Below are 23,659 nucleotides of genomic sequence, written 5' to 3' on the forward strand. Positions count from 1 at the left end.
AAGTACCGCGCCTCGCGTGAGATTGGATTGCTGACCAGTAGTATCGACATACTGTGCGTTTCCCCAAGAGTTCGGGGAACTGGGAAGGTCTCCAATGACGGCGTCTTCGATGACACTTAGCCAAGCTAAGGAGTAGAGGCCGCATCGTCAAGCCACAACCCCTCCCGCTTGCGTTCCGTGCAACTCTCCTCAGATCTAGAACCTTTCTCGAATCTGGTATCCCCCTTTCAGCATGACATCATCCGCAACCTCTCCCCCTCCCCCCAGTCAACCCGGCAACCCCTTCGCCCCCTCGAGCAGATCCGCCAGCGGCGGAGCCCCCAACGACGCCGGGTCCGGGGTGGGAATCCCGCACTCGACCGACAGGCTCCTCCACAGGCCGCCGACGATCCTCTCCTCGGGCACGAAGACGGCCGTGTTGACGTACGCCGCGCAACCCGGCTCGGCGAAGAGGCGCGCCTCGCACCCGTCGCCTTTGTTGGCCACGAAGTAGGCGCACCCCGCTCCGGCGCGGCCGGGGAGGTCGTAGCACCGAGCGCCGGTGCGGCCCCCACCGGATACGGGAGGAGGGAGGGTAAGGGCTGCTGTGATGCGGCCGCGGCAGTGGTTGGGGCCCGGGACGCCGGAGAAGATGGTCGCGGTTATGGGGAGGTGCGTCGCGGTGCTGTTTGTCTCCGGGCTGGGGTTGATGGTCACTTGGTCTTGGTCGCCTTCTATTTCCGCGTCGGGGGGGACCTGGGGTGCTGGTACGGGGGTTGCGACGGCGGTCGAGGCGAGGTAGATTGCCGCGATCGCGGTGGCGAGCTGCTCGTGCCTCATGTTGTATTTTTTTTGCTGATGAAGGAAGGGCCTTCAAGGGACTGGGTTGAGTGACTGCTGCTTTCCTTAATTTCGGGTGGAAAAAGACTCGAGATTGATAATGAACGGGAGAGTGAACATGCGTCAGGAGAGTTGGCGGTGCCAAGCCAAACTCGACGGGGTCTCGTTTCAATGTTGTCTCAACTCAACTGCAAAAACACGCCCATGCCCTTTGATACGCTATTAGTAACTGTAGTTTCCGTATTCGGTAGTAAGCCCAATAGATAGCTTCATTTACTCTGTTCTCGTTGTCATGATTTGTTCGCGGCCCAATAAACTATGCCTAGTCCACAAGCACTACGTGGTATCAGTGAAACTAAACTGACTCTGACGTCTAACTTCACCGTGAATGAGAAATAACTCATTTCTTGCCTAAATGCCGGGACGGTCTGGTTCTTAAGATCGGGCTAATAGGTGCCCTGGCAAGGCAATGTTCAGCAAGGGAAACATGGGGCACAACAGGCACTTCTCTACTTGCTAGAGTGGCTCGCTAGAGCGGCGATGGGAGGGCGATGCGGAATAAGCGCGTGATAATAGTGTCTATGGTCTTGATTACTTGTCACGATGTTTGCATTGGGGAAAATGAAGTGGGTGGTTCAGGTGAATGTTTCGACTAAATTATCACTAGAAAACACAACGATAAACTGTCAGCAGCGGATTGGCCAAACTCACCTTATCAAAGCCCGAAAGAGGCGGCTCAGGCGCCCAGAGCCTTGGTCTTCCAGCAAAGCTGCCATCTCATTCCAGTCGTCATAATTTGCCTGGGCTGCACGGCCGTTGGATCTGGAGAGCCGGAAACGCTCCTCGATGGCGTCCACCAGCTCCTTGAGGGCATCTTTCCGCGCCCTCGCCGAGTCCCAATCCCTCTGGGCTTTGTCGTGGGCTTCCTTAGCAATCAAGAGCCTCTGCCCAGCGCGGAACAAGTTCAACCTCACGTCTCGAAACAGAGCAGACTCCTCCGGAGCCTCCACGGCATCCTCCCGCAACAGGTCAGGATAGGGATACCTCACATCCCGCCACTTGGTCGCGTCCCCGACGGACCTAGTGAAATCGAAGACGTAAATATGGAAACAGGCAAAGTGCTTGCACTCGAACACGTTGTTCTTGTATGAGGGGCCACTTACCAGGCCCAAGACGCCACCCTCCAGCCTCCCCTTCTTCTCGTTTTGCTCGGAGCAGCACTTCTTGGGACAGCGAAGGTCGACGAACGAGATGCGGCAGCAGGCGTGGTAGGGGCACTTCTCCCTGACCGACAAGGGCTGCGCCTTCGGATCGGCGAGACAGGCCGGCCTGTAACAGGGGGTAGGCTCCGCGAAGACGTTGACGATGAGCTCGTGCGCCCGTCCCTCGAAGACGGTGGTGGAGAGTGGATGGTTTTCGCAGGAAAGGCGGTGGATAAACTTACGCATGCACATACTTGCCTGTTGGACCTAAGTTGTCTCCTTGAAACGGGCTCCGTATACAGAGGCTGACCCATATGAACTCATGGGATTTGTACCGTGATGCTGCTCGGGTTTGCGTCTCTGCTTGACACCCTTCCTCTTCACATAGAGCAAGGAGGAACCGGAGCAGGTTAAATACTCGGCAGTGGAAAAGGAATGAAGACCCGTTTGTATTTGCCTATTCGGATGCGATGTAATTAACCCAGGTGTACCACTTTCATCCATGATGAACTTGGAACAAAGGCCATGCTTAAAGACACTGACATTGCCGCCAGTTTCGAGGAAAGGTAGGCTCAACCTCTCAGAGGCACTTAAAAACAGCAATCCTAGGTTGGAAACAATAGGTATGATTCGTCAATGCGATAGCTATTTCCTTTGTTCATTGTTAACAGTGCTGGTGCTAAGAGTAACTACGTCGTCCCTTTCGAAAGTTGGAAAAGGAGAATTTTGGACAAGAACCATCAACCTTCCAAAACTTTGTTTGAATTCTGGTTTACCTTATATGTTACAATTAGTCATGATTTTTCAATGGTCGATTAGCGCAGTTGGTTAGCGCGTGGCACTAATAGGAAACTGTGTGATGCCAAGGTCAAGAGTTCAAGCCTCTTATTGACCATATATTTTTTTTCTTTTTGTTTCAATTGTGTTCTTGTTTCTATCTCACTTACAACCACGAGGCTATCTCTCTTTTTATTCCCCCACTTCTCTTTTCCCATTTCTCCTTGGTTAGGTACATGCAGATAGCAGCTTGTTTGGAAACCATATTTAAATAGCATTGATCTTTGCAAGTCTAAACAATATCACCCCAACTCCCCACCGATGTACTACCTCATTAGGACTTACTGACTTGATGTAGAGTTGCGTTTTGAACTTTCTATAGACACACTAGCAGCGGAGATTACTAACTTGGCATGACCTTGATCTTGGCCACACCAACCCGCTCTGCTTCGACATTGAGGCTAGTGATCTCGTCATGGACATACGGTATACCGTCCCGTAATCTCTCTTCCTCTCTTAACTGCTCGATCTCGCCGGGAAAGTATATTCTCTCGACGCCATGCATCTTCTCCGAGCCGACAACCCGCTGATATAGCGTGCCCATCCGCTCCCTGAACTCGTCAAGGCCCATGAAGAGGTCAGGCTTGATCGCGACGATGAAGTGCCCCACATCTCCCGGCTTCGACATGTCATACGGGCCCGTGACTCCCCCCGCAAAGGCAGACCCAGACAGAACCCCCGAGAAGACGTCCATCATGATGGCCAGCGCCGACCCCTTGGGCCCGCCCATGGGGAGCATGACGCCCTCGAGGGCCCTCGCGGGGTCGTCGGTGGGCCTCCCGTCGGCGTCGAGGGCCCAGTCGGCGGGGATCCTCTCGCCCCTGCGGAGGGCCTTGTAGATCTTCCCGCGGGCGGCGACGCTGGGCGCCATGTCGAGGATGAAGGGCCGGTCGGGCGTCGCGCCGGGCGCGCCGCAGGCGATGGGCGACACGCCCATCAGCCTGGACCGGCCGCCCCACACGGGCAGCGCCGGCGACGAGTTGGTGAACACGAGGCTCATCATGCCGGCGTCGGCGGCCTGCTGCACTAGCCACGCCGACATGCCGAAGTGGTTGCTGTGCTTGACGCTCGACATGCCGATGCCGAATGTGCCTGCTGCCGCGATGGCTGCCTCCATCGCTGCGTGGGCGGCCGGGAAGCCGAACCCGTTGTGGCCGTCGACCTGGAAATGGCCACCGCCCGGTGGTCAGCGGGGGTGCGGGGGGTGCTGAGGGCGGGGTTCTCCGCCCGGGAACAGCACTGGCGAACCGGGCATATAATGGGAATTAATGAAACTCACCTGGGCCACGACGGGGGTCACATTGGTAACAGTCGGCTCGGCCTTGGGATCCAGGACGCCGGCGCGGATGCGGGCCACGTAGGAGGGCAGGCGGTTGATGCCGTGGCTGTCGACGCCGCGCAGGTCGGCCTGCACGAGCCCGCGGGCGGTGATGGCGGCGTTGGGCCCCGAGACGCCGTTGGCCTGCAGCACGGCCTCGACAAATGCCCGGGCGTCCTCGGGGTTGACCCTGACCGTCTTGGACTCCGCCGCTGGTGCGTCCATTGTAATCAAAGGGTGTGGTGGGGTTGCGTGGGACTTGGGACTTGGCAATGTCACTTTGTGGGAATTAAGAGAGTGGATGCCCAGGTCCAGGGGCGAAGGTTGAGGTTTAGTAAAAAGGAGGAACGGGATGAGGTTGTGGGCCCACCGATTGCGGACGTACAGCTGTAGTTTCAACGGTCCAGAACTGGGCCAGAAGCTAACATGGAAGACAGACAACCTTAAAGCCCACTAGCCATTGGCGCGGAAGCTGCTCATCTCAACCTCGAACCTCTACGCATGTAGCTACCCTTGCGGGCTCAACGCCGGCCCCTGAATATGGATTCGGAACACATCCGGAGCCGGATGCAAAAAGCTAAATGACAACGACCAAGCATTGCTGAGCCCGCCAGAGCGCTAAGCAAATATGCCGATAACTGGTGCCGATGGCTTAGGTTGTGCCGGCAGGCTTGCCAAGGCGGCCCAGGTTTGACATCACAACGGTGCAAAGACCAGACAAATCCACCTCGACTTGCAAAAAAACCGAAAAAGCTGTCTCGGAATATTGATCGGCATAGAGCCACTCTATTCATCCCAGACTACATGCAGGCAATGTGAGATCGTGCCATCCCACTATCCCAGAGTAGGATGGTGCTCCTATGATGGATGGCCCCAAACCATGATGAGTGACCGACAGCCCCGCCAATCTCGGGCAAAAACCCTGATGTCACTCCACGCCAATGATGGTAGCAACATTGATCTCATTGGCTTGTGGTCTGGGAGCCATGCGGGGGAACCCGGTTCTTCAACTGATTCCCTGACGAAGTTTGGAGAACCACCACTCGGTGGCACCGATATTTGAAAATATTCAGTCTTGGTACTGTTGATCAACCCCCGAATCGGGAGACGACATGGTCCATGACGAGTGGCGAGCCCCATGGTTTCCCCCGCACGGGGACACCACGACTTGGACGACGTCGGGCCAGCCGAGTTGGTTGCTTGCCCTCGTTGCCTGCGTCTTAGTTATATATCAAGGGGCCCAAGGTCTAGGTCTAGGCCTCTTTCCCATCATGATCGCCATCAAACTCTTCTGTCTTCCACCCGTCCGACTTCGAAGCCGACCTCGAAGCCCAAAATGGCCGGAGGAGTCAAGAAACCCGTGAACGTGTTCAAGCTGAAGAACTTGAACGAGCCCAGCGAGATCTTCAATTGGAAGATATGGTTCGCCGTCTTCTCGTTTGGCCTGCTGGGCGCCGCCCGCGGTGTAGACGAAGGGTTGATATCAGGAGGTTTGAAATAAGGAAAAAAAATACGGAGTATTATACCCTACTGACCGTGAAGCCCAGCTTTCAATTCCAAGGACTTCCAGAAGACCATCCACTATGACACATACTCCAAGGTGGAACAGGCCAACATCAAGGCGAACGTCTCCGCCATGGTCCAGATCGGCAGCGTCGCAGGCGCTCTCTTGTATGCAAACGGATCCCCTCTCCTCCCAAGACCACTTCTTCTGGCTGACCAGGGGTTTTCGCAGTGCCTTCGTGATCTGTGATCGCATCGGTCGTATCTGGGCAACCCGGCAGCTCTGCCTCATCTGGATCGTCGGCATCGCCATCTTCATGGGCGCCAACGGGAACCTGGGCGCCGTGTACGCGGGGCGCTTCATCGCCGGGCTCGGGGTCGGCCAGACGCCCGTGGTCGGCCCCATCTACATCGCCGAGATAGCGCCGGCAAGCATCCGCGGGCTGTGCACGTGCATCTTCACGGGCTTCGTCTACCTGGGCATCGTGCTCGCCTACTTCACCAACTACGGCTGCGAGGTCAACCTCGGCGACACGAGCCACGCGCGCTGGCAGGTGCCCACGTCGCTGCACATCATCTTCGCCGGCGTCATCTTCTGCCTCTCCTTCTTCCAGCACGAGTCCCCCCGCTACCTGATCAAGCGCGGCAGGGCCGAGCAGGCGCTCCGGGTCATGTCGCGGCTGCGCAAGCTGCCGCCGGACCACGAGTACGTGGTGCGCGAGATCAACGCCATCACGCTCAGCCACCACGAGGAGCTGGAGTCGACCCGGGGCGCCGGCTGGCTCGGCGTCGTCAAGGAGCTCTTCCTGGTGCCGGGCAACCTGTACCGGCTGTACCTGACGCTGATGGCCCAGATCATGTCGCAGTGGTCGGGCGCCGGGTCCATCACGCTGTACGCGCCCGACCTGTTCAGCCTGCTGGGCATCACGGGCAAGAGCGAGTCGCTGCTGGTGACGGCCGTGTTCGGCATCGTCAAGCTCATCGCCGCCGTGCTGTGCGCGCTCTTCCTCGTCGACGTCATCGGCCGCAAGCGCGCCCTGATGCTCGGCATCGCTCTGCAGGCCATCTCCATGGTCTACGTGGCGGGCTTCCTGTCGGGCGTTCCCGAGCTCGGCGTCGTGCCGGGCTACGAGCTGACGAGGGACGAGCTGGGCCCCTCCAAGGGCGCCATCGCCATGATCTACGTGTCGGGCTTCGGCTGGGCCCTGGGTTGGAACAGCATGCAGTACCTGCTGACGGCCGAGCTGTTCCCGCTGCGCATCCGCGCCCTCAGCACGTCGCTGGCCATGACCTTCCACTTCGCCAACCAGTACGGCAACGCGCGTGCCGTGCCCAACATGCTGCTGCCCATCGCCGACGGCGGCGCCTCGCCCAAGGGCACCTTCTGGTTCTTTGCCGCCGTCACCCTGCTCGGCGGCCTCTGGGTCTGGTTCTTCGTGCCCGAGACCGCTGGCCGCACCCTCGAGAGCATGGACCGCCTGTTCTCGCTGCCGTGGTACCGCATCGGCCGCCACGGCAACAGGGACGCCGACGAGCAGGACCGCGCCTACGACGAGAAGCAAGCCGAGGCGGACCGTGGGGCCGCTACCCACACCGAGCAGAAGGAGAAGGTTGTCGGTGACGATGGGAAGGTATAGAGGTTTTTTTTTGGTTTTGGGATGAAGTGGTGGTCACCAACTGAAAAATATCACGGCAATGAGCTAAGCTATATGATTAGCTCTAGCGAGAAGAAGATAAGAGTTTGCCAGTTTGCTTTGATATCTTGGTTGCCGTGGAGTTCCAAATGTTGGATAAAAACGCCTCCACGCCTCACTCCAGTTCATATGCTGTTCATTCATGACTCGCGTGCCCCTTTCCGTCCCTGACCAGGTTGCAGTTAACGTGAAGAAATGAAGAAAATTGAGATAATCGGATCGACCCCCATATGAAGAAGTAGGCAAAGCAAGTAGGAAAATAAAGAAAATATCGAAGAAACAACGCCGAGGAATCACCCATCAACTCCCGCCCATGCCTAATGGGCGTAGAAATTGTCGTTGTCATACTCGGTCGCCACACACCTGTTGTCAGTCAGGTAGTACAGGGTGGCGCCGTCGACGCCGAGAGCGGTACCGGTGCTCCTTGTCGCGCTGACCTCCTCGAACCACGTCTCGGTGAAGGCGGCGAAGGGCACGAGCCCCGACGACGTGGCCGGGTCCTCGATGACCCAGTCGGCGTCGACGCGCCCGAGCGGGCTGCCATTGCTCAGCGTGACCGTGTAGCTGTAGTCCTGGTCCGTGTTGTAAATGTAACTGTAGTACCCCTAGGTGTTAGTCCAAACTCCCCACCGGAGACTGCTAAGGAGACGGGGAGGGAGGGTTAGGCGAGGGACTCAAAACTCACATCTGTCCCGAGGTTGAGCTTGATGCCGATACCCGGACTTCTATCCAGTCACCCGTTGCAACTGTAGCCCGGGAGGTTGGTTAGCAGGCTGTCAGATCCGGGACTCGCTAAAATAGGGTGTGCGGCATAATTACCAGGGAAATTCGGTATGGTATAAGCGGCATCCGGAACCCATTCGAGCCATGCCCAGTTGGTCTGGACCCCGGCTGAATTGATCTGCGGAAGACGAGTTAGCCGCGCGTCATCTGTTGGGAAGCCGCCTGTGGGCAGTGATAGGCCAGGGTAAAAACAACATACAGAACTGGTCGTTCCCGACTGGAGTAGGGCCGTGCTCCACGTGGCGCCGTCGATACCGATCCAAGGGGCTACGTATTGAGGGAAAGAGGTGACCCCTGCGCGCTGGGATAGGGTCGGGACTTGGAAAAAGCCGTGGACGCTGGTGATGGGGTTGGTCGAGGGGCTGTGCTGGACGGCACCGCACCAGTTCGTGCTGTAGACCGTAGGGTTGGATCTTCTTGCGTTCCCGCCTCTGGATTTCGGCTTTGGCTGTCTGGCTGCCGTGGTGAGTTGGTGTCGCCCCGGTTCGATTCGTTCCAGGACGATGTCCGAGGGCTTGACGGGCTTCCCCTTGTGTATGGCAGTAACCGTGTAGGTGATCTCCGCGAGGGCCGCCCTGGCTGCTAAGCCGAGAAGAAGCAAGCAGACCTTGGTATACCTCATTCTGGCGGCTCAAAGGTGGAATTTGTCTAGGTGGTTGGGGTCGGTCTGTAGAAGACGGTCCAAGGGTGAAGATAAAACCAAGTTATCGTCAACCTGCCTCAGGGAAGGAGGGAGGGAGAGAGAGAGGGTATAAGACGGGCTTCTTATCTACCTTCCCTCTCAGGACCGCATGTTGGGAGAGTCCCTCGTTCCTTCCTTCGCGGGGGCCTTCCCCTAGTTCCTGAACCTCATGGCAACCTAATTACCAGTGGTTGCCTTGAACTTATCCCTATCAGGACCGGCTAGGTCTTGGCCAGGCCAGCTACATGCAAGCCAATTGTCGATATTCACACCGAGCTTTCCCCTTCGAGGTCTAACATTCAGCCCCCCGTCGCCCAACCGCAGTGAAGGTGGGTGCTCGATTGCAGGAAGGCGCTATCGGGGTCGAGCCTCTTTTGGGTCACAAGCATCCAGGGAGCGTTGGTCATGAGGGCCCGTTGGTGGCACAGCGCCTTGGATCAGTAGCTGATACACAGCGGGATGACCCGAACGCAGGACCTTCTCGCTTATGCCGTGATTCGCCCAAGAATGACGAGGTAGGGCAGATGATTGGGAAAGGCAACCGCGGCCCAGGCTCATTTATGAAGGGAGGTGCGCCTGTCTGGCAAATCATGGTGCATGGTGGGTATGGGTGGGTGTTGCCTATTTTGGTGCCGTGGAGGGTTACATACATACAGCCAACAACTCCTCCCATGGCAGTGCGATGGCACTGCAGGCCTGACACCCGCATGCGGAAGACCCGACCAGGATTACTTCCTCCGAAAAGTCGCATCGCTACAACCCTGCCCGCTGCCCAGGAATATTGAGCGCGTGCAGCGACATAGCCGAACAAAGTGTGGAGGCTGTGTGTGAGGGTGTGTGTGCTGTACTACAGTAATCTGTAATTATGTGTGTGTGTGTGTGTGCCCCCATCCCAGGATCCATCCTATGACCCCAGTCTCGCTCACTCTGCACTCTGCAATTCGTCGAACTGCAACAGGCCTCAGATTAATTACCTAACCGGAATCCTGGTAATTGACGGCAGATACAAATGATAAGAAACCCGGTTTCCTGCAATTAAAGGCGCCAACTACGGAAATCCGAAGTCTTTCAGACTGATAAAGTCCTACGACCATAACTTTCGACCACAATATAATTATAGCATATATGCGTCTGGGCAACAAATATGGCGTGGGATATTCACCTCTTCGGAAACTGAGACCCGTAGCTCCCACAATTTCCTTCCTACCTTTAACTATGACTTGGGACTCCTATTGTGATTCTCTTGTAGAGCTAGCTAAGCATGTTAATCGCAGCCACGATGTCGCGGGTTAGGAAGGATTGATCACTCCAATTTCGAGTAATCAGGACTGTTGTTTTCCGAGCTAGTCTTCTGCCCAACTGCCACCCCATTCACGGCTGAAAAGATTATGAAAACGAGGACGTCGAGACTGGGGGTGCCAGCCAGGCCCTCTTAGAAAAGGGCGGCGTTTACTTGGTGTTTTCTCCAGCCACCCCTCTACCAACCACCTCGCACCTAAGGCATGCTAGGCAGGTCAAGAAAAGACACTTACAGTCTCTAACGGCGATCTCGTGCCCGGACCTCGTTTCTGAAGCATCGCACCCGCGTTCCTCCACTAAAGGACTCGCTGCGAGGAACAACATACTCGTCATTGAGTTCAAAGGGAAAGAGGTGAAAATGGCCAAGTAGAGGTAGCTCAGGTAGGTATTCCTGCAGTGGCTAGAGCTGATCTATCGTTGTTTCCATATTAATTGGGATTTTTTTTTCAGGATCATGCGCTATTTGCTCCGCAGGCAGGTGGTTAGTGCATCACAGGTGGCTATTGCTGTCTATTGCTATTGCCATTGCTGTCTACTGCTATTGCCATTCTGTCCATTGCTATTGCTATTTCAGTCTATCGCCCTTGCTGTTTCTGTCTATCGCCCTTGCTGTTTCCGTCTATCGCTCTTGCTGTCACTCCTGTCACTCTTGCCGTTTCTGTCCATCACTCTTGCCATTGTTGTCTATTGCTATTGGTATTTCTATCCATTGCTATTGCCGTTTCTGTTTATCGCTATTGCCGTTTCTGTTTATCGCTATTGCCGTTTCTGTTTATCGCTATTGCCGTTGCTAGGAATAGCAATAGTGACAGCGGTGCAGCGTGCTGCGAACTTACCACCTGCCTGCAGAGCAAATGGCGCATGCCTGCAGAGAAATTCCCTATTAATTAGTGTTCGTAATCGCCACGTAATGTTGGCCAAGTTGGCATTCCTAGAGCACAAACCACCAAGTCACTGGGAAGGTATCACCATCCATATAGACTCACTGCGACTGCCTTAGTAACCTACCTAGGTAGCAAGAGGCTCCTTCCGTGCCACCAGGTAAATGGCCAAATAGAGAGGTAGGTATGGAATGGATACACGTCCATGTGCTAAGCTTGACCGTGAGGTCTTGATTCAAAAGACGGGGTTGAGTGTAACCAGCGTCACTTAAAGTTCTCGGTCATGCCTGCCACGAAGTTAGTTAGGTAAGTGAATACCTAATGACCGACAAATATATTCACCCATGGGCCTTCACTGCATTTCAAGCAGTTTCCATTTTCCCTCTTCTACCCCACGCTCTCATTTTCCCAGACAGTTAACTCCCTTCTTTCCCCGTACCCGACACTCTATAAAACGTGTGCTTGTCCTCAAAGTCAACCAGTACGGTACCTTCCATCTTGAACCTACCTACCTAATCCGTACCTGGGGTTGGGTGTTAATTACCTTTCAGGTGAGGTGGGGGACAGAACCAAATAAAAAAGCAAAGGATCCAGTGAATCACGTGACTGTCACACGGGTCAATCACATATCACATCAACATCGATTGGCTTTCCTCCTCTCAACTGAACATCACACAAAAATCAATCATCTCACCATGGCAGACGAGCCCGAAAATACAGTTCTCCTTAACTCTTCCGAGGCGGAATCAGAGGCGGATGAGTCGGGCGAGTCTGGCTTTGAGCATAACAATGGCTTCTTCGACATCGAAGCCTCCGAGTCCGACGCCGACGCCGACGCCGAGTCCGACGGTGAGCCTGGTAGCGAGTCGGTGTCCGGATCAGACCAGGATGACGTACATTATTTTCCCCAGTTCCGACGGCTTCCAATTGAGCTCCGCCACCGCATCTGGGAGTTCTTCTGCCCCGACCTGACGGCAAAGTCACGCGTCTTCAACTTCATGATCGTAGCCACCATGAGAGACGGCATCGGCGCCGACGAAAGCGCCACCCTGGAGCAGCAGACTGCCCCGGCGAGGGCTGTTCTGGCCACCAACCGCGAGAGTCGTGCTATGGCGTTGAGGATCTTTCCGGACACACTAACTTTTCGCGGCGGCCACGGTATGATTCCCTTCAACAAGGACAGGGATGTCGTCTTTGTCGATATCTCGTGTCGCAACCACGGCCGAATCGGGGCCATCCCCGGCTTCACAGACAAAATCAGCCACCTGGCCATGTACCCCGTCTTATTTGAGCCCGACTTTCAAAAGCTCGACACCCTCCGCTTCTTTCTAGCCTTCCCAGACCTGCGAACCGTCTACTCCTATGCCAGCGATTCAGATCACAAGGAGCGGCTCGAAAAGTGGTGCGTATCGGATTTGATATACCGCTACTACACCCGGACCTTGGAAATAGCGCCGGGACTCGGCGAGAATCTGCAGTTCATGTACTGCTGGCCCAATCTGGACCAGCATAGGGACTTCGCTACGCGTGCGATTCCCACTGGCAAGTTGAATATCATGAAGGACGAGCTGAAGGAGGCCGCTACACGCCTCAAAGGAGTAGAGATCCCTGGCGTAGACGCCGCTCCGCTGACGGACGAGGAAGTTGCTCAGCTAGGCAGGATCGAGATGTGGCCTATGATCTGCTTCGAATTTGACGAGGGTCTTGAAGCGTTTGACAGGCTGCTGGAACTGAACATCCCCGACGACTGGGAGTTGAGTTCGGGTTCATCATCGGAGTCAGAATCCAACACGAACTCAGACCAGTACGAGAGCGAAGGGATTGATGATGCTGAAATCGACGAAAACGAGGACACTTCAAGTGGCGGAGAAGACGACCTAGAAGATGACCTGGAAGTGCTGCCGCTGCTGTCAGATGACGAATCGATGACTCTGGATGAGTCAGATCCTCTCCAACATCAGCTTGGCGATGGTGACGCGGCAGCCCAGTTTTCCAGCCCTGATCCGGGGTCTGCATCTGCGGGCGAATCAGATGCGTCGCGGTCGGAGGCCCCCCAGGCGTCCAGACGAGCCGGTTACCCTATACGCCAAATCGTCTCGTCTAGTTCCGAAGGCGAGTCCGGTGGCGATTCCCAGGGGGGAAAGGTCAAGAAACGAGGTGGAAATCGTCGCGCTCGTGTCGTTTTATCTGACTCGGAAGAGGAAGAGGATTCCGGTCCCAGTACAGCCCAGGTGGCAGACCCTGCCACATCCGAGTCCGAAGAGGACGGTGTTAGCAAGGAGGAGCCCGATGAGGACCAGGGCACGGGAAGGCCGATGTCTCTTGCCGAGCGACTCCAGCTGCACCGCAAGGAGAATCCAGTACCATCTTCGGGGTCAGGCGACGACTCTGATGCCGAGACAAGTGGTGGTGACTATGACGGCCGCAATTATGCCGAGTTCGATGGCTTCGAGGAGGACGGGGAGCTTGGCGGTGAAGCAGAAGATCAACCTGCCAACGGCATGTTCATGGACATGGCCGAAGAGTCCGATGAGGAAAGCGGGTAGTGGATGATGATGGGCAAGGGATATATTCCATTCTAATTATTGCGCGCTGAAAGGTAGCAGGGGGATTCTGGGCGGAGAGCAGAGCAAGGATATAATTTAATGCCCCGATGTAATGGTCTATCTTACTCCAGGCCCAGGGCCCCAAGTGGAGGAACGTCAAGCTCAGCCCCCTTGGTCTCCAAGGGTTTAACGTTACGCAATACACAAGAAACTAATTGACAGATGCACGCGCTGCTGGGTCTGGTACCCATTCATATCGACGAGCCTCTCCCTCTCCTCGATCTCCTCGTGTTGCTGAAGAAGACCACAGCAAGGGCACCAAATCGACACACAGAAATCACCACAGCTACTACCCTCGACATTATACTTCTGACGAGTCTCCTTGCGCTGCATCCAGGCCAGGCTATCACGCTGTTAGCCGTCTATGGAAAGTGCAATGTCAGCTGGGGAGGATCTTACACGAAACCAAGGCCACCAAGCAAGTTCAGCCCGCCTGCCGCGGGCGCGGTCTGCTCAGCCGCCTAGCTCGCGACGCCGGCTCACCCATGCAAGGGTAACAACATGTGCTGAGACACGGTCCGCTGCAGCTGCAGAGATCGGCAAGCCAGCCGCTCATCTTTGCTGCTTGTTGTTCTGCTATTATCTTGACGCCGAGGGGTGGGAAGTGGCGTCTCGGAATGAGATCTGACAAGGGAAACAAAGGCCGGCTTTGTGGGTTGAAAGAGAGACTACGACAGGCGAGAGGATCAAGAGAGGTCGGCAAACTTGGCCTTTTATGTGTTCCGCCGTCGATCTGTTTCCGATAGACCCTGAGGCCGCCGTCCCCCTTTAGACCGGGGGGGTTGGTTGGGGCGGCGCAGCGCGCCGTGCCGCCCTCAGCGGTCGCTAATGGGTGAAGGTTTGCCTGAAAACAGACACTTGGAGCATTGTCCGAGACGCCAACGGATGTCGTCAATGTTTCGTCGACGGCCAACATACATGATAATTAAAGATTTAAAATAGGGTGATGCGGGCAACATCTAAAGTTGGCAATGTTCGCTGCAGCTTATTGATGGTTGCTGATCTTATATTTTGACCTTTGGGGACCACATCAGCCGAGCATCCTTGGACTGAGTTCGGCGCGGTGCATGCAGATAAACATACGGGAGACATCATCAGCCTTAGTATATCTTCCCTGCACCAATACCGGCCTGATACAGCCTAGTAGAGCTTTCGATCCGCAGCTGCCCTGCGTATTCTACCGCTCACTTCGACGGCTTCCTTTTCTTTATCCCTATTTCACTGGGAACACATGCTCGTCATCTACCTCAGCGATCGGCGTCAGAGAAGGAGAACGTGGCACAGCGGGGAGATTCTTCTATTGCGCAGGCAGGCACGGCAGGATACGACTCAGCACTTTGATCGTTTTTACAACAGGCTCGCGCAAATACTGTGGGAATGCATGGCAAGTATCGGCATTTGTATTTGGGGGATTTAGGATTGAGGTCATCTATCGTACCTTGACTCATCCGAAGGATCTCCTGGTGAGGAAGTCACCAAGTCGTTGACCGCCTAGACAAGCCCCTTTAAGGGGAAAGGCATCATACGCCTGGCCTTCTACTCCCTCGACGGTGCCGCATTCCTTTCGTCGCCATACGGCGTACGTCTAGACCCTCAAGCTCGGGGACACGGACTCGGCCGCGCCTCTCGCGCAACTCCAATTGATGCGGATAGGGGCTTGCACCAACCCGACCTGCTCGGCTGATGACTTTGTGGCGCGTCGCGTCCATTTTCAACCAGGGATCATCTACTGCTGGGCGGGTTACGAGCCTCTGACTAGCTTCTACGTCATGAGTCCCTTGCCTTGGGGTGTGAAGGGACCCTGAGGCAAGGGGCCTAATGACGTTGAAATCCTCAGTTCCGAGACAAGTCCGCTACGGGAAGAGTGGGGTGGTGACCAGCACCCATAGTACAGGCGTACGACTCTCTTGGGCTGAAGAAGGACCAGGGAAAACCACATTCGATGTCCGAGACGGCTCAAGTCTGGGTAGAGACACTTTCTGATATCTGTCATGGGCCACAATCGCGCTCTGCTACTTCTGCTATGTACCCTGGCGGAAAGATGGCATGTGACTAGTGATCAGCGTCGTTGTTGTTGTTGTGAGACTGTAGACAGCGGGTTTTAGATAGATCGTGGGGGTAGACAAGAGAAACTCGACCTCAGACAGACGCAGGACAAATTAGCTATCCGTGTTTGTTTCACTCTACGTCGATTGATCAACCTAATGGATGACGTCCGTTACAAGTGGTGACGAGTGGCAGAAAGATAAGAGGAAGAAAAGGAGAGGAAAGGGGGGCGGGGATTCGAAAGGATTCGCGAAAACGGATAAAGACGGAGCGGAGAAGAACGGGACCCCGGGCACTGCATGGAGTCGGGGAAAACGGGATCCCCGTCTCTATCGTATTCGTTTTCGAATTCCGGACAAAAGTCAGCACTTCTTGGCGCCAGGCCCCGAGGCGAGTCAAGGTAAGAATCGGCGAGTCAGCTTGAATGCAGGTGTGAAAAACCCTGGCGTGTTTGGATTGTTGTGGATTGATGCGTGGCAGTGCAGCCCTGTGATGAATCCTTTTGTCTCCTTGTCGTGGAGCAATGCCAAGCTGCCAAGTACGAGGAAATGACGGAAAGGCTGAAGACGGAGAGTTACGGGGTCGGGTTGCTTTAGGACCCCGAAAATGCGTTTTCTCCCCGCCAGGAGTCGGAAATCCAGTAAACACAGATGTGGGTGGACCACACGTGAGCTTGAATATTGGGGCTCTTGTACCGTCTCTGTCCAATGGGCGGTGCTGAAACATGGGGCCTAGCAAGGTTTTAGAATATTTATTACTGTACTATGTACGAATTACTACCAGTCGATCGGTTCTTGCTCCTCAAGAGACAGATTTCAGAGACAGATTTTAGCGGTGGCCCGTGTATGGCGTGCTGCTCGCTGGCGCGATCGAGGGATGAATCTTATCTTGTTTGTTATCCGCAATAATGTACCTGTACATCCGTAGTGTACCTTCCATCAGCACGCAACGTGGCGGCGGGATGGGATGAAGCGATGGTGGTGGGGTCGTGCACCGGGTCGGGTTGGTGCCGACCAATTTGGTTTCCGTATCAGTCATGGCTTCATCTCTATTCAGACGGGAAAGGAAAAAAAGATAATTAGTATGAGTGAGGATTCCGGGGCGTCGGAGACATTTAATCAAAAATGTGCCCGCTTCTCACCATGGTATTGGTAATCCGCGATGGGCCCAATGGGCCCAATCGCGGACTTTTCGCAGGCACCCATCTCCGTCTCGAGTAATACCTGGCCTGGGCCTTGCTACCTACGTAATTGCTACTGCGTATGCCTACCAATTGATCTCTGGGGAGACCCTACTTGCACCTCAGCTACTACCCGGATGGACTCCACCCAGCTCGGGCCCTTGGATCATCCCGTGTCTCCATCGCATCGACACAGGCCTTATTAACTAACCCTGAAGAGTGCCCCCCAACTTTTTTATGGCTTCCCCTGCGTCTCAGTCTTGATTCTCACTGCCCTTCCCTTCGTTTTTCTTCTCGTCTTCTTCTAGTGCACCTTTGCACGCCGCCCATAGAACCCAAATTAATGTAGTTTTCACACAATCTTCTCCCCCACGAGACCCTTACACACCCCCCATCTTCCAGGTCTGGGAACCGACGAGAGAACCCCAGCACGGGAATCCCCTAGGGCCACCGAAACATGTCCTTCACGGGCGTGGGCTCCTTCGGGAATTATGATCGCACAGCCCAAACCACCGGTATCCCCGATGTAACCAGCCAGGGCGGCAATCGAGATCACGACATGGAGCACTCCAATCCGAGGGACGAGCCGGCCGACGGCCTTGACGCCTCGTCCTCGAACCACGAGTCGCGTGATGCGACCCGAACCCGCGCGACCTCCATCACCGAGGTCGGCACCCCGAGTCGCGAGAAGGACGCGATGCCCGGCGCCGGGAAGAACGACGTTTTCGGCGAAGACGACGGCTCCGACACGGAACAGGAGCGTCGCAACAGCATGGTCCAGGCCCTCGCCCGGAGATACACAACCCAGTCGCATGTCTCGGGCGTGGGCGCCGGCGCGAACCCCTTCCTCATGTCTAGCGACGAGGACTCGCCGCTGAACCCCAACAGCCCAAAGTTCCGCGCGCGCGCCTGGGCAAAGGCCGTCGTCGACATGACCGCGTCCGAGGGCCACAAGATGCGCACCAGCGGCGTCGCGTTCCAGAACCTCAACGTCTTCGGCTTCGGCTCCACCACCGACTACCAGAAGGACTTCATCAATATCTGGCTGGAGGTCGCTGGGCTCGCGCGCAAGGTCCTCGGCCACGGACAACGCCGCATCGACATCCTGCGCAACTTCGACGGCGTCGTGAAGAATGGCGAGATGCTCGTCGTCCTGGGGCCTCCGGGCTCGGGATGCACCACCTTCCTCAAGACAATTGCTGGAGACTACAATGGAATCTTCATGGACGATAAGTCGTACTTCAATTATCAAGGTAAGCGTTGCAGTTTTCTCGCTACCCTCATTTCCCGCTTTTTTTCTTTTTTTCTCCTATGATCGACCGCGTCTCTTTGGCCACGGAATATGCCGTTGCGAAATGGGCAGGCGTAAACGGCGCCCCCACAACGATCCGGCAAGGGTGACATTGGCTGACAAGTTGTTTCATAGGATTGTCGGCCAAGGAGATGCACACGCATCATCGTGGAGAGGCCATTTACACGGCCGAGGTCGACGTGCACTTCCCGCAGTTGACTGTCGGCGACACGCTGACCTTCGCTGCTCGGGCGCGTGCTCCCCGCCAAGTGCCTGGAGGCATCTCTCGAAATGCCTTCTCCAACCACCTCAGGGATGTTGTCATGGCCATGTTCGGCATCAGCCACACCATCAATACCCGTGTCGGCAACGAGTACGTCCGTGGTGTGTCTGGCGGTGAGCGGAAGAGAGTCACCATCGCCGAGGCGGCCTTGTCTGGATCGCCGCTACAGTGCTGGGACAACAGTACTCGCGGCCTGGACAGTGCCAATGCCATCGAGTTCTGCAAGACGCTGCGCCTGCAGACGGAGCTCTTCGGAAACACGGCCTGTGTCTCCATCTACCAGGCCCCACAAAGCGCCTACGACCTCTTCGACAAGGCTGTCGTCCTCTACGAGGGCCGACAGATCTTCTTCGGCAGAGCCGATGAGGCGAGACAGTACTTCATCGATCTCGGCTTCGAGTGCTCGCCTCGCGCCACGACCCCCGACTTCCTCACGTCCATGACGAGTTCCCTTGAGCGAACCATCCGGCCAGGCTTCGAGGGCAAGGCGCCCCGGACGGCCGATGAGTTTGCCGCGGCCTGGAAGAACAGCGCCCAGTACGCAGCCCTGCAGGCCGAGATCGAGCAGTACAACCAGGAACACCCCATCGACGGCCCCGACGCCGTCGCTTTCCGAGAGTCCAAGAAGGCCCAGCAAGCCAGGAGCCAGCGTCTCAAGTCGCCCTTCACCCTGTCTTACGCTCAGCAGGTCCGGCTCTGTCTCTGGCGAGGCTGGAAACGGCTGATCAACGACCCCTCTCTGACCGTCGGTGCCCTCATCGGCAACTTCGTCATGGCCCTGATCATTTCCAGCATCTTCTTCGACCTGCAACCAACGACCGACAGCTTCTTCCAGCGTGGTGCCCTCCTCTTCTTCGCCTGCCTCCTCAACGCCTTCGCCAGCGCCCTGGAGATTCTGACCCTCTACGCCCAACGCCCCATCGTCGAAAAACACGACCGCTACGCCCTCTACCATCCATCTGCCGAAGCTGTGGCCTCGATGCTCTGCGACATGCCGTACAAGATCCTGAATACAATCACCTTCAACACCACTCTGTACTTCATGTCGAACCTACGCAGGGAAGCGGGCGCTTTCTTCTTCTTCATGCTGATCTCCTTCTTCATCGTCATGGCCATGTCCATGGTCTTCAGGACCATCGCCAGCGCGTCGCGAACCCTGTCACAAGCCATGGTCCCCGCCGCCATCATCATTCTGGCCCTCGTCATCTTCACCGGCTTCGTCATCCCCATCGACTACATGCTTGGCTGGTGTCGTTGGATGAACTACCTCGACCCGCTGGCCTACGCCTTCGAATCTCTGATGGTGAACGAATTCCACAACCGCAACTTCCTCTGCACTGAATATGTTCCAAACCCCCGCGTCCCCGGCTACGCCGATGTCGGCGACAACAATCGCGTGTGTTCGACCATTGGTGCCGTCACGGGTTCGCAGTTTGTCAACGGCGACGACTACATCAAGTCAGGCTTCCAATACTTCAGCTCGCACAAGTGGCGCAACCTGGGAATCATTATAGCCTTCATGCTCGGGTTCCTCGCCTGCTACATGATAGCCGCCGAGAGCGTCTCTGCAAAGAAGTCCAAGGGCGAGGTCCTGGTCTTCCGTCGAGGCCACAAGCCGGCGTCTTTCAAGGAGCGCAAGCATGATGCCGAGTCCGGCCCTGTCCTGGCCTCCGGTCCCGCCGCCATCGCCGAGAAGGTCAACGACGGAAACACCTCGGACGGTGTCATTCAGAAGACGACGAGCACCTTCCACTGGTAAGTACAACCCCGAGCTTGAGCGGCCTGGAGAAAACGCTTTCTGACAGTCGATTTCGAACAATAGGAGCGATGTGTGCTACGAGGTCAAGATCAAAAACGAAACGAGGCAGATTCTGGATCACGTTGATGGCTGGGTCAAACCGGGTTCGCTCACTGCCTTGATGGGTGTTTCTGGCGCTGGCAAAACCACTCTGCTCGACTGCCTCGCAGACCGAACTAGCATGGGCGTCATCACCGGCTCGATGCTTGTTGACGGCCATCCTCGTGACACCTCGTTCCAGCGCAAGACTGGTTATGTTCAGCAACAGGATCTGCATCTTCAGACGACGACTGTCCGAGAGGCCTTGAACTTCAGTGCCCTCCTTCGCCAACCCTCCCACGTCCCACGGGACGAGAAGCTTGCTTACGTCGACGAGGTTATCAAACTGCTCAACATGGAAGAATACGCAGATGCCGTCATTGGGGTTCCCGGCGAGGGTCTCAACGTCGAACAGAGGAAGCGCCTCACAATTGGCGTGGAGCTGGCGGCTAAGCCTCCTCTCTTGCTCTTCGTCGACGAACCTACTTCGGGCCTCGACAGTCAGACCTCGTGGGCCATTCTGGATCTTCTGGAGAAGCTCACCAAGAGCGGCCAGGCCATTCTCTGCACCATCCATCAGCCCTCTGCCATGCTCTTCCAGCGCTTCGACAGGCTCCTGTTCCTCGCCAAAGGCGGCAAGACGGTCTATTTCGGTGACATTGGCGAGAACTCCAAGACCATGACCTCGTACTTCGAGCGCAGAGGTGGTTTCCCCTGCCCCGAGGACGCGAACCCGGCCGAGTGGATGCTCGAGGTCATTGGTGCTGCCCCCGGGACGACTTCCGAGATTGACTGGCACCAGGCGTGGCGCGAGAGTGCCGAGTACAGGGAGGTCCATGCCGAGCTCCAACGTCTCGCTGAGAACCCAAAGCAGACCGAGGACGCGACCCACGACGAAGGGAGCTACCGGGAATTCGCCGCCCCCTTCTTCTCCCAGCTCATCGAGGTCACGCGTCGTGTCTTCGAGCAGTACTGGCGCACTCCCTCGTACATCTACTCCAAGATGGCCCTGTGCGTCCTAGTCGCCCTCTTCATCGGCTTTGTCTTCTTCAACGCGCCCAACACCATCCAAGGGATGCAGAACCAGATGTTTGCCATCTTCAACATCATGACCGTGTTCGGCCAGCTCGTGCAGCAGACCATGCCGCACTTCGTCATCCAGCGCTCCCTGTACGAGGTCCGCGAGCGACCTAGTAAGGTGTACGACTGGAAGGTCTTCATGCTGTCGCAGATCATTGTCGAGATGCCGTGGAATGTCCTCATGGGGACACTCATGTTCTTCTCCTGGTACTACCCCGTGGGCCTGCAGCACAACGCCGCCGCCGCGGGCCAGACGGCCGAGCGCGGCGGTCTCATGTTCTTGCTCCTGGTGTCCTTCCTCCTGTTCACCTCGACCTTCACCGACCTGGTCATCGCAGGCTTCGAGACGGCCGAGGCCGGCGGCAACATTGCCAACCTGCTCTTTTCGCTCTGCCTCATCTTCTGCGGCGTCCTCGCCAACCCGGACTCGATGCCGCGCTTCTGGATCTTCATGTACCGCATCTCGCCGTTCACGTACCTCGTCAGCGCCATGCTGTCCACCGCCGTGGCCAACACCAACATCGAGTGCGCCGCCAACGAGCTCCTCATTTTCCAGCCCCAGGGCAACGACACCTGCTACCAGTACATGGAACCCTACATGGCGGCCGTGGGCGGCTACCTGACCAACCCCAACAGCACCACCGACTGCTCCTTCTGCACCATCGGCGACACAAACACCTTCCTGGCGGGCGCTCGTGCCTACTACAGCGACCGGTGGCGCAACTACGGCATCATCTGGGCCTACATCTTCTTCAACATTGGCGCCGCACTGTTCGTCTACTGGCTAGTCAGGGTGCCTAAGAAGAAGCTGGGCGGGAAGAAGAAGAAGGAGTAAGAGCCTGACTGCCGAAAGGTCGGTTGGTAGGTTGGTTGGTTGGTTGGTTGGTTGGCGGAATCGGCGGCGGGGGGTTAGGAAGGAGAATAAAAAGGGTGAACTAATATCATCCTAAAAATCTCCGAAATTGCGTGGCCTCGGAAGTTGGAGGGGTCCCGTCCTCCGGGAAAAAAAGCACTTTCACTTTTCTTATGTTTTGGGCATCGTAGGGATCGACTGACGCTGTCGTCTCCCATTGTTCTCTCACACTCTCCCTTCCACCCGTTTCTTTTTTCCCCTTTCCATGTTAAAATCAAGATCTGGTTTCTCACGCACGTTGCATGCCACGCAATTTTCCTTGTACGTATCTAGAGTGTACATTCTTAATCAAGTATAGACCGGTATAGAGGTTGGGAAAGACATACATACCTAAGGGTAACATGACCTTGATATAATATTCGGAGTTGTCAAAACCTTGATATAATATTCGGAGTTGTCAATAGACGCTGGTGGTCACGGAAGAAAATACATGCGGTGACCTATCCCACTCGCCCTCATACCTCATCATGATTTCCTGGAGAGCCTGTCCATAAGCTGGATGCCGCCCGTCGAAAATGAAGACCCATATCGACAAGTGAATCGCCGGTACAGCCGTTCCTCCAGTCCACACCTCCCTGATCTTTCTTCCCTCTCCGCAGCCAGGCATCAAGCGCAGCTTGCAGCGAGAAAAGGGGGGGCAGCGACAGCTTTGTCGACTGCCCATTCTCCTCCAAAGCCCCGGGCAATTAAAAAAATAATCGCCGGGTTCGAAGTCGATTTTGTTGAGGGGAAACTCATCATGATCCTGCGATGTATGGTCAGCTGTGGCCCACCGCCGTGTCCGACGGCGAGGCCAAAAAAGAGGAGGTATTGAGAAAGATCTCTTCACATTCCCCCCCTCGCACGGCGAACGCAACAAGGGAAGAAGAAGAAAAAGGTTTGGTTGATTTGAAGGGTGGCCAACTCGGCGCCCTGTTCACCAAGGGGTGGGTTAGGTTCTGAGAGGGCTTCTTCGAAAGCAATCAGCGCGCGACATTGAGAGAGATGTCGGGCTGAAGACTCCGTTGACTAAGGTACATCTGGAGTTGTCAGCAGGGTTGCCCTTTTCGAGTCCTAGGGTAAAGATGCCGAGGAATAAAACGGTCAAACCCCGAGTTGCCCCCCAAAAAAAGTGTTGGCTGACAGGCCAGTTCGCAGTGCAAGGTTCTCTCCATCGGCTGAGGATCGGATCGGCCCAGCCAAGTCCAACATTGCGGTTTCAAACCAGCGACGGCAAGTAACTCCGTAAAAGAAAAATGCAACAGTAAAAGGAGCAAACATGGAAAGAAAAACAAGAAATGTAGCGATGACGCCGGGTATCATGTCGAAAGAATAACCGAAATGTATCGATGCCACCATCCTCCTTCCGTTGCCACCGAGTCCGATACTCCAGTACCCCAACACAGCTCCGGTTTCATTCCAGCCA

The 23,659-nt window shown here is 55.9% G+C and overlaps 7 protein-coding genes and 1 non-coding gene across 8 annotated transcripts; 4 read left to right on the forward strand and 4 right to left on the reverse strand.

Annotated features, from left to right (window-relative positions):
- Positions 1 to 119: 119 nt before the first annotated feature.
- On the reverse strand, positions 120 to 911 carry QBC33DRAFT_62083 (uncharacterized protein). The gene has a single exon (XM_060432774.1). The coding sequence runs from the start codon at positions 817 to 819 to the stop codon at positions 268 to 270; it is 552 nt and encodes a 183-aa protein (XP_060284137.1). The 5' UTR covers positions 820 to 911; the 3' UTR covers positions 120 to 267.
- Positions 912 to 1,454: 543 nt separating this feature from the next.
- On the reverse strand, positions 1,455 to 2,273 carry QBC33DRAFT_619386 (uncharacterized protein; the record flags this gene model as incomplete). The annotated part of the gene is made up of 2 exons (XM_060432737.1): positions 1,455 to 1,482; positions 1,531 to 2,273. The coding sequence occupies 2 exons, from the start codon at positions 2,271 to 2,273 to the stop codon at positions 1,455 to 1,457; spliced, it is 771 nt and encodes a 256-aa protein (XP_060284138.1).
- A 557-nt stretch (positions 2,274 to 2,830) lies between these two features.
- QBC33DRAFT_t38 lies at positions 2,831 to 2,916 on the forward strand. Its single transcript has one exon. It is a non-coding gene; the product is annotated as a tRNA-Ile (tRNA).
- On the reverse strand, positions 2,911 to 4,802 carry QBC33DRAFT_586227 (Malate/L-lactate dehydrogenase). The gene is made up of 2 exons (XM_060431469.1): positions 4,138 to 4,802; positions 2,911 to 4,020 (listed from the first exon to the last, which is right to left on the reverse strand). Exons 1-2 carry the CDS (start codon positions 4,399 to 4,401, stop codon positions 3,202 to 3,204), a joined length of 1,083 nt encoding a protein of 360 aa, XP_060284139.1. The 5' UTR covers positions 4,402 to 4,802; the 3' UTR covers positions 2,911 to 3,201.
- A 710-nt stretch (positions 4,803 to 5,512) lies between these two features.
- QBC33DRAFT_450395 (quinate permease) lies at positions 5,513 to 7,316 on the forward strand (the record flags this gene model as incomplete). The annotated part of the gene is made up of 3 exons (XM_060424560.1): positions 5,513 to 5,666; positions 5,724 to 5,847; positions 5,912 to 7,316. The coding sequence occupies 3 exons, from the start codon at positions 5,513 to 5,515 to the stop codon at positions 7,314 to 7,316; spliced, it is 1,683 nt and encodes a 560-aa protein (XP_060284140.1).
- Positions 7,317 to 7,503: 187 nt separating this feature from the next.
- Positions 7,504 to 8,985, reverse strand: QBC33DRAFT_62169 (concanavalin A-like lectin/glucanase). The gene is made up of 4 exons (XM_060432816.1): positions 8,356 to 8,985; positions 8,193 to 8,274; positions 8,059 to 8,119; positions 7,504 to 7,967 (listed from the first exon to the last, which is right to left on the reverse strand). The coding sequence occupies exons 1-4, from the start codon at positions 8,776 to 8,778 to the stop codon at positions 7,691 to 7,693; spliced, it is 843 nt and encodes a 280-aa protein (XP_060284141.1). The 5' UTR covers positions 8,779 to 8,985; the 3' UTR covers positions 7,504 to 7,690.
- Positions 8,986 to 11,713: 2,728 nt separating this feature from the next.
- On the forward strand, positions 11,714 to 13,564 carry QBC33DRAFT_514829 (uncharacterized protein; the record flags this gene model as incomplete). Its single annotated transcript, XM_060426061.1, has 1 exon — positions 11,714 to 13,564. One exon carries the CDS (start codon positions 11,714 to 11,716, stop codon positions 13,562 to 13,564), a length of 1,851 nt encoding a protein of 616 aa, XP_060284142.1.
- Positions 13,565 to 17,182: 3,618 nt separating this feature from the next.
- QBC33DRAFT_62220 (ABC-2 type transporter-domain-containing protein) lies at positions 17,183 to 22,414 on the forward strand. The gene is made up of 3 exons (XM_060432828.1): positions 17,183 to 18,103; positions 18,277 to 20,179; positions 20,247 to 22,414. The coding sequence occupies exons 1-3, from the start codon at positions 17,308 to 17,310 to the stop codon at positions 22,174 to 22,176; spliced, it is 4,629 nt and encodes a 1,542-aa protein (XP_060284143.1). The 5' UTR covers positions 17,183 to 17,307; the 3' UTR covers positions 22,177 to 22,414.
- The last annotated feature ends 1,245 nt before the right edge of the window (positions 22,415 to 23,659 follow it).

Source organism: Phialemonium atrogriseum, assembly GCF_030411735.1.
Source record: "Phialemonium atrogriseum strain 8032-3 unplaced genomic scaffold QBC33scaffold_11, whole genome shotgun sequence".
NCBI lineage: Eukaryota > Fungi > Ascomycota > Sordariomycetes > Cephalothecales > Cephalothecaceae > Phialemonium > Phialemonium atrogriseum.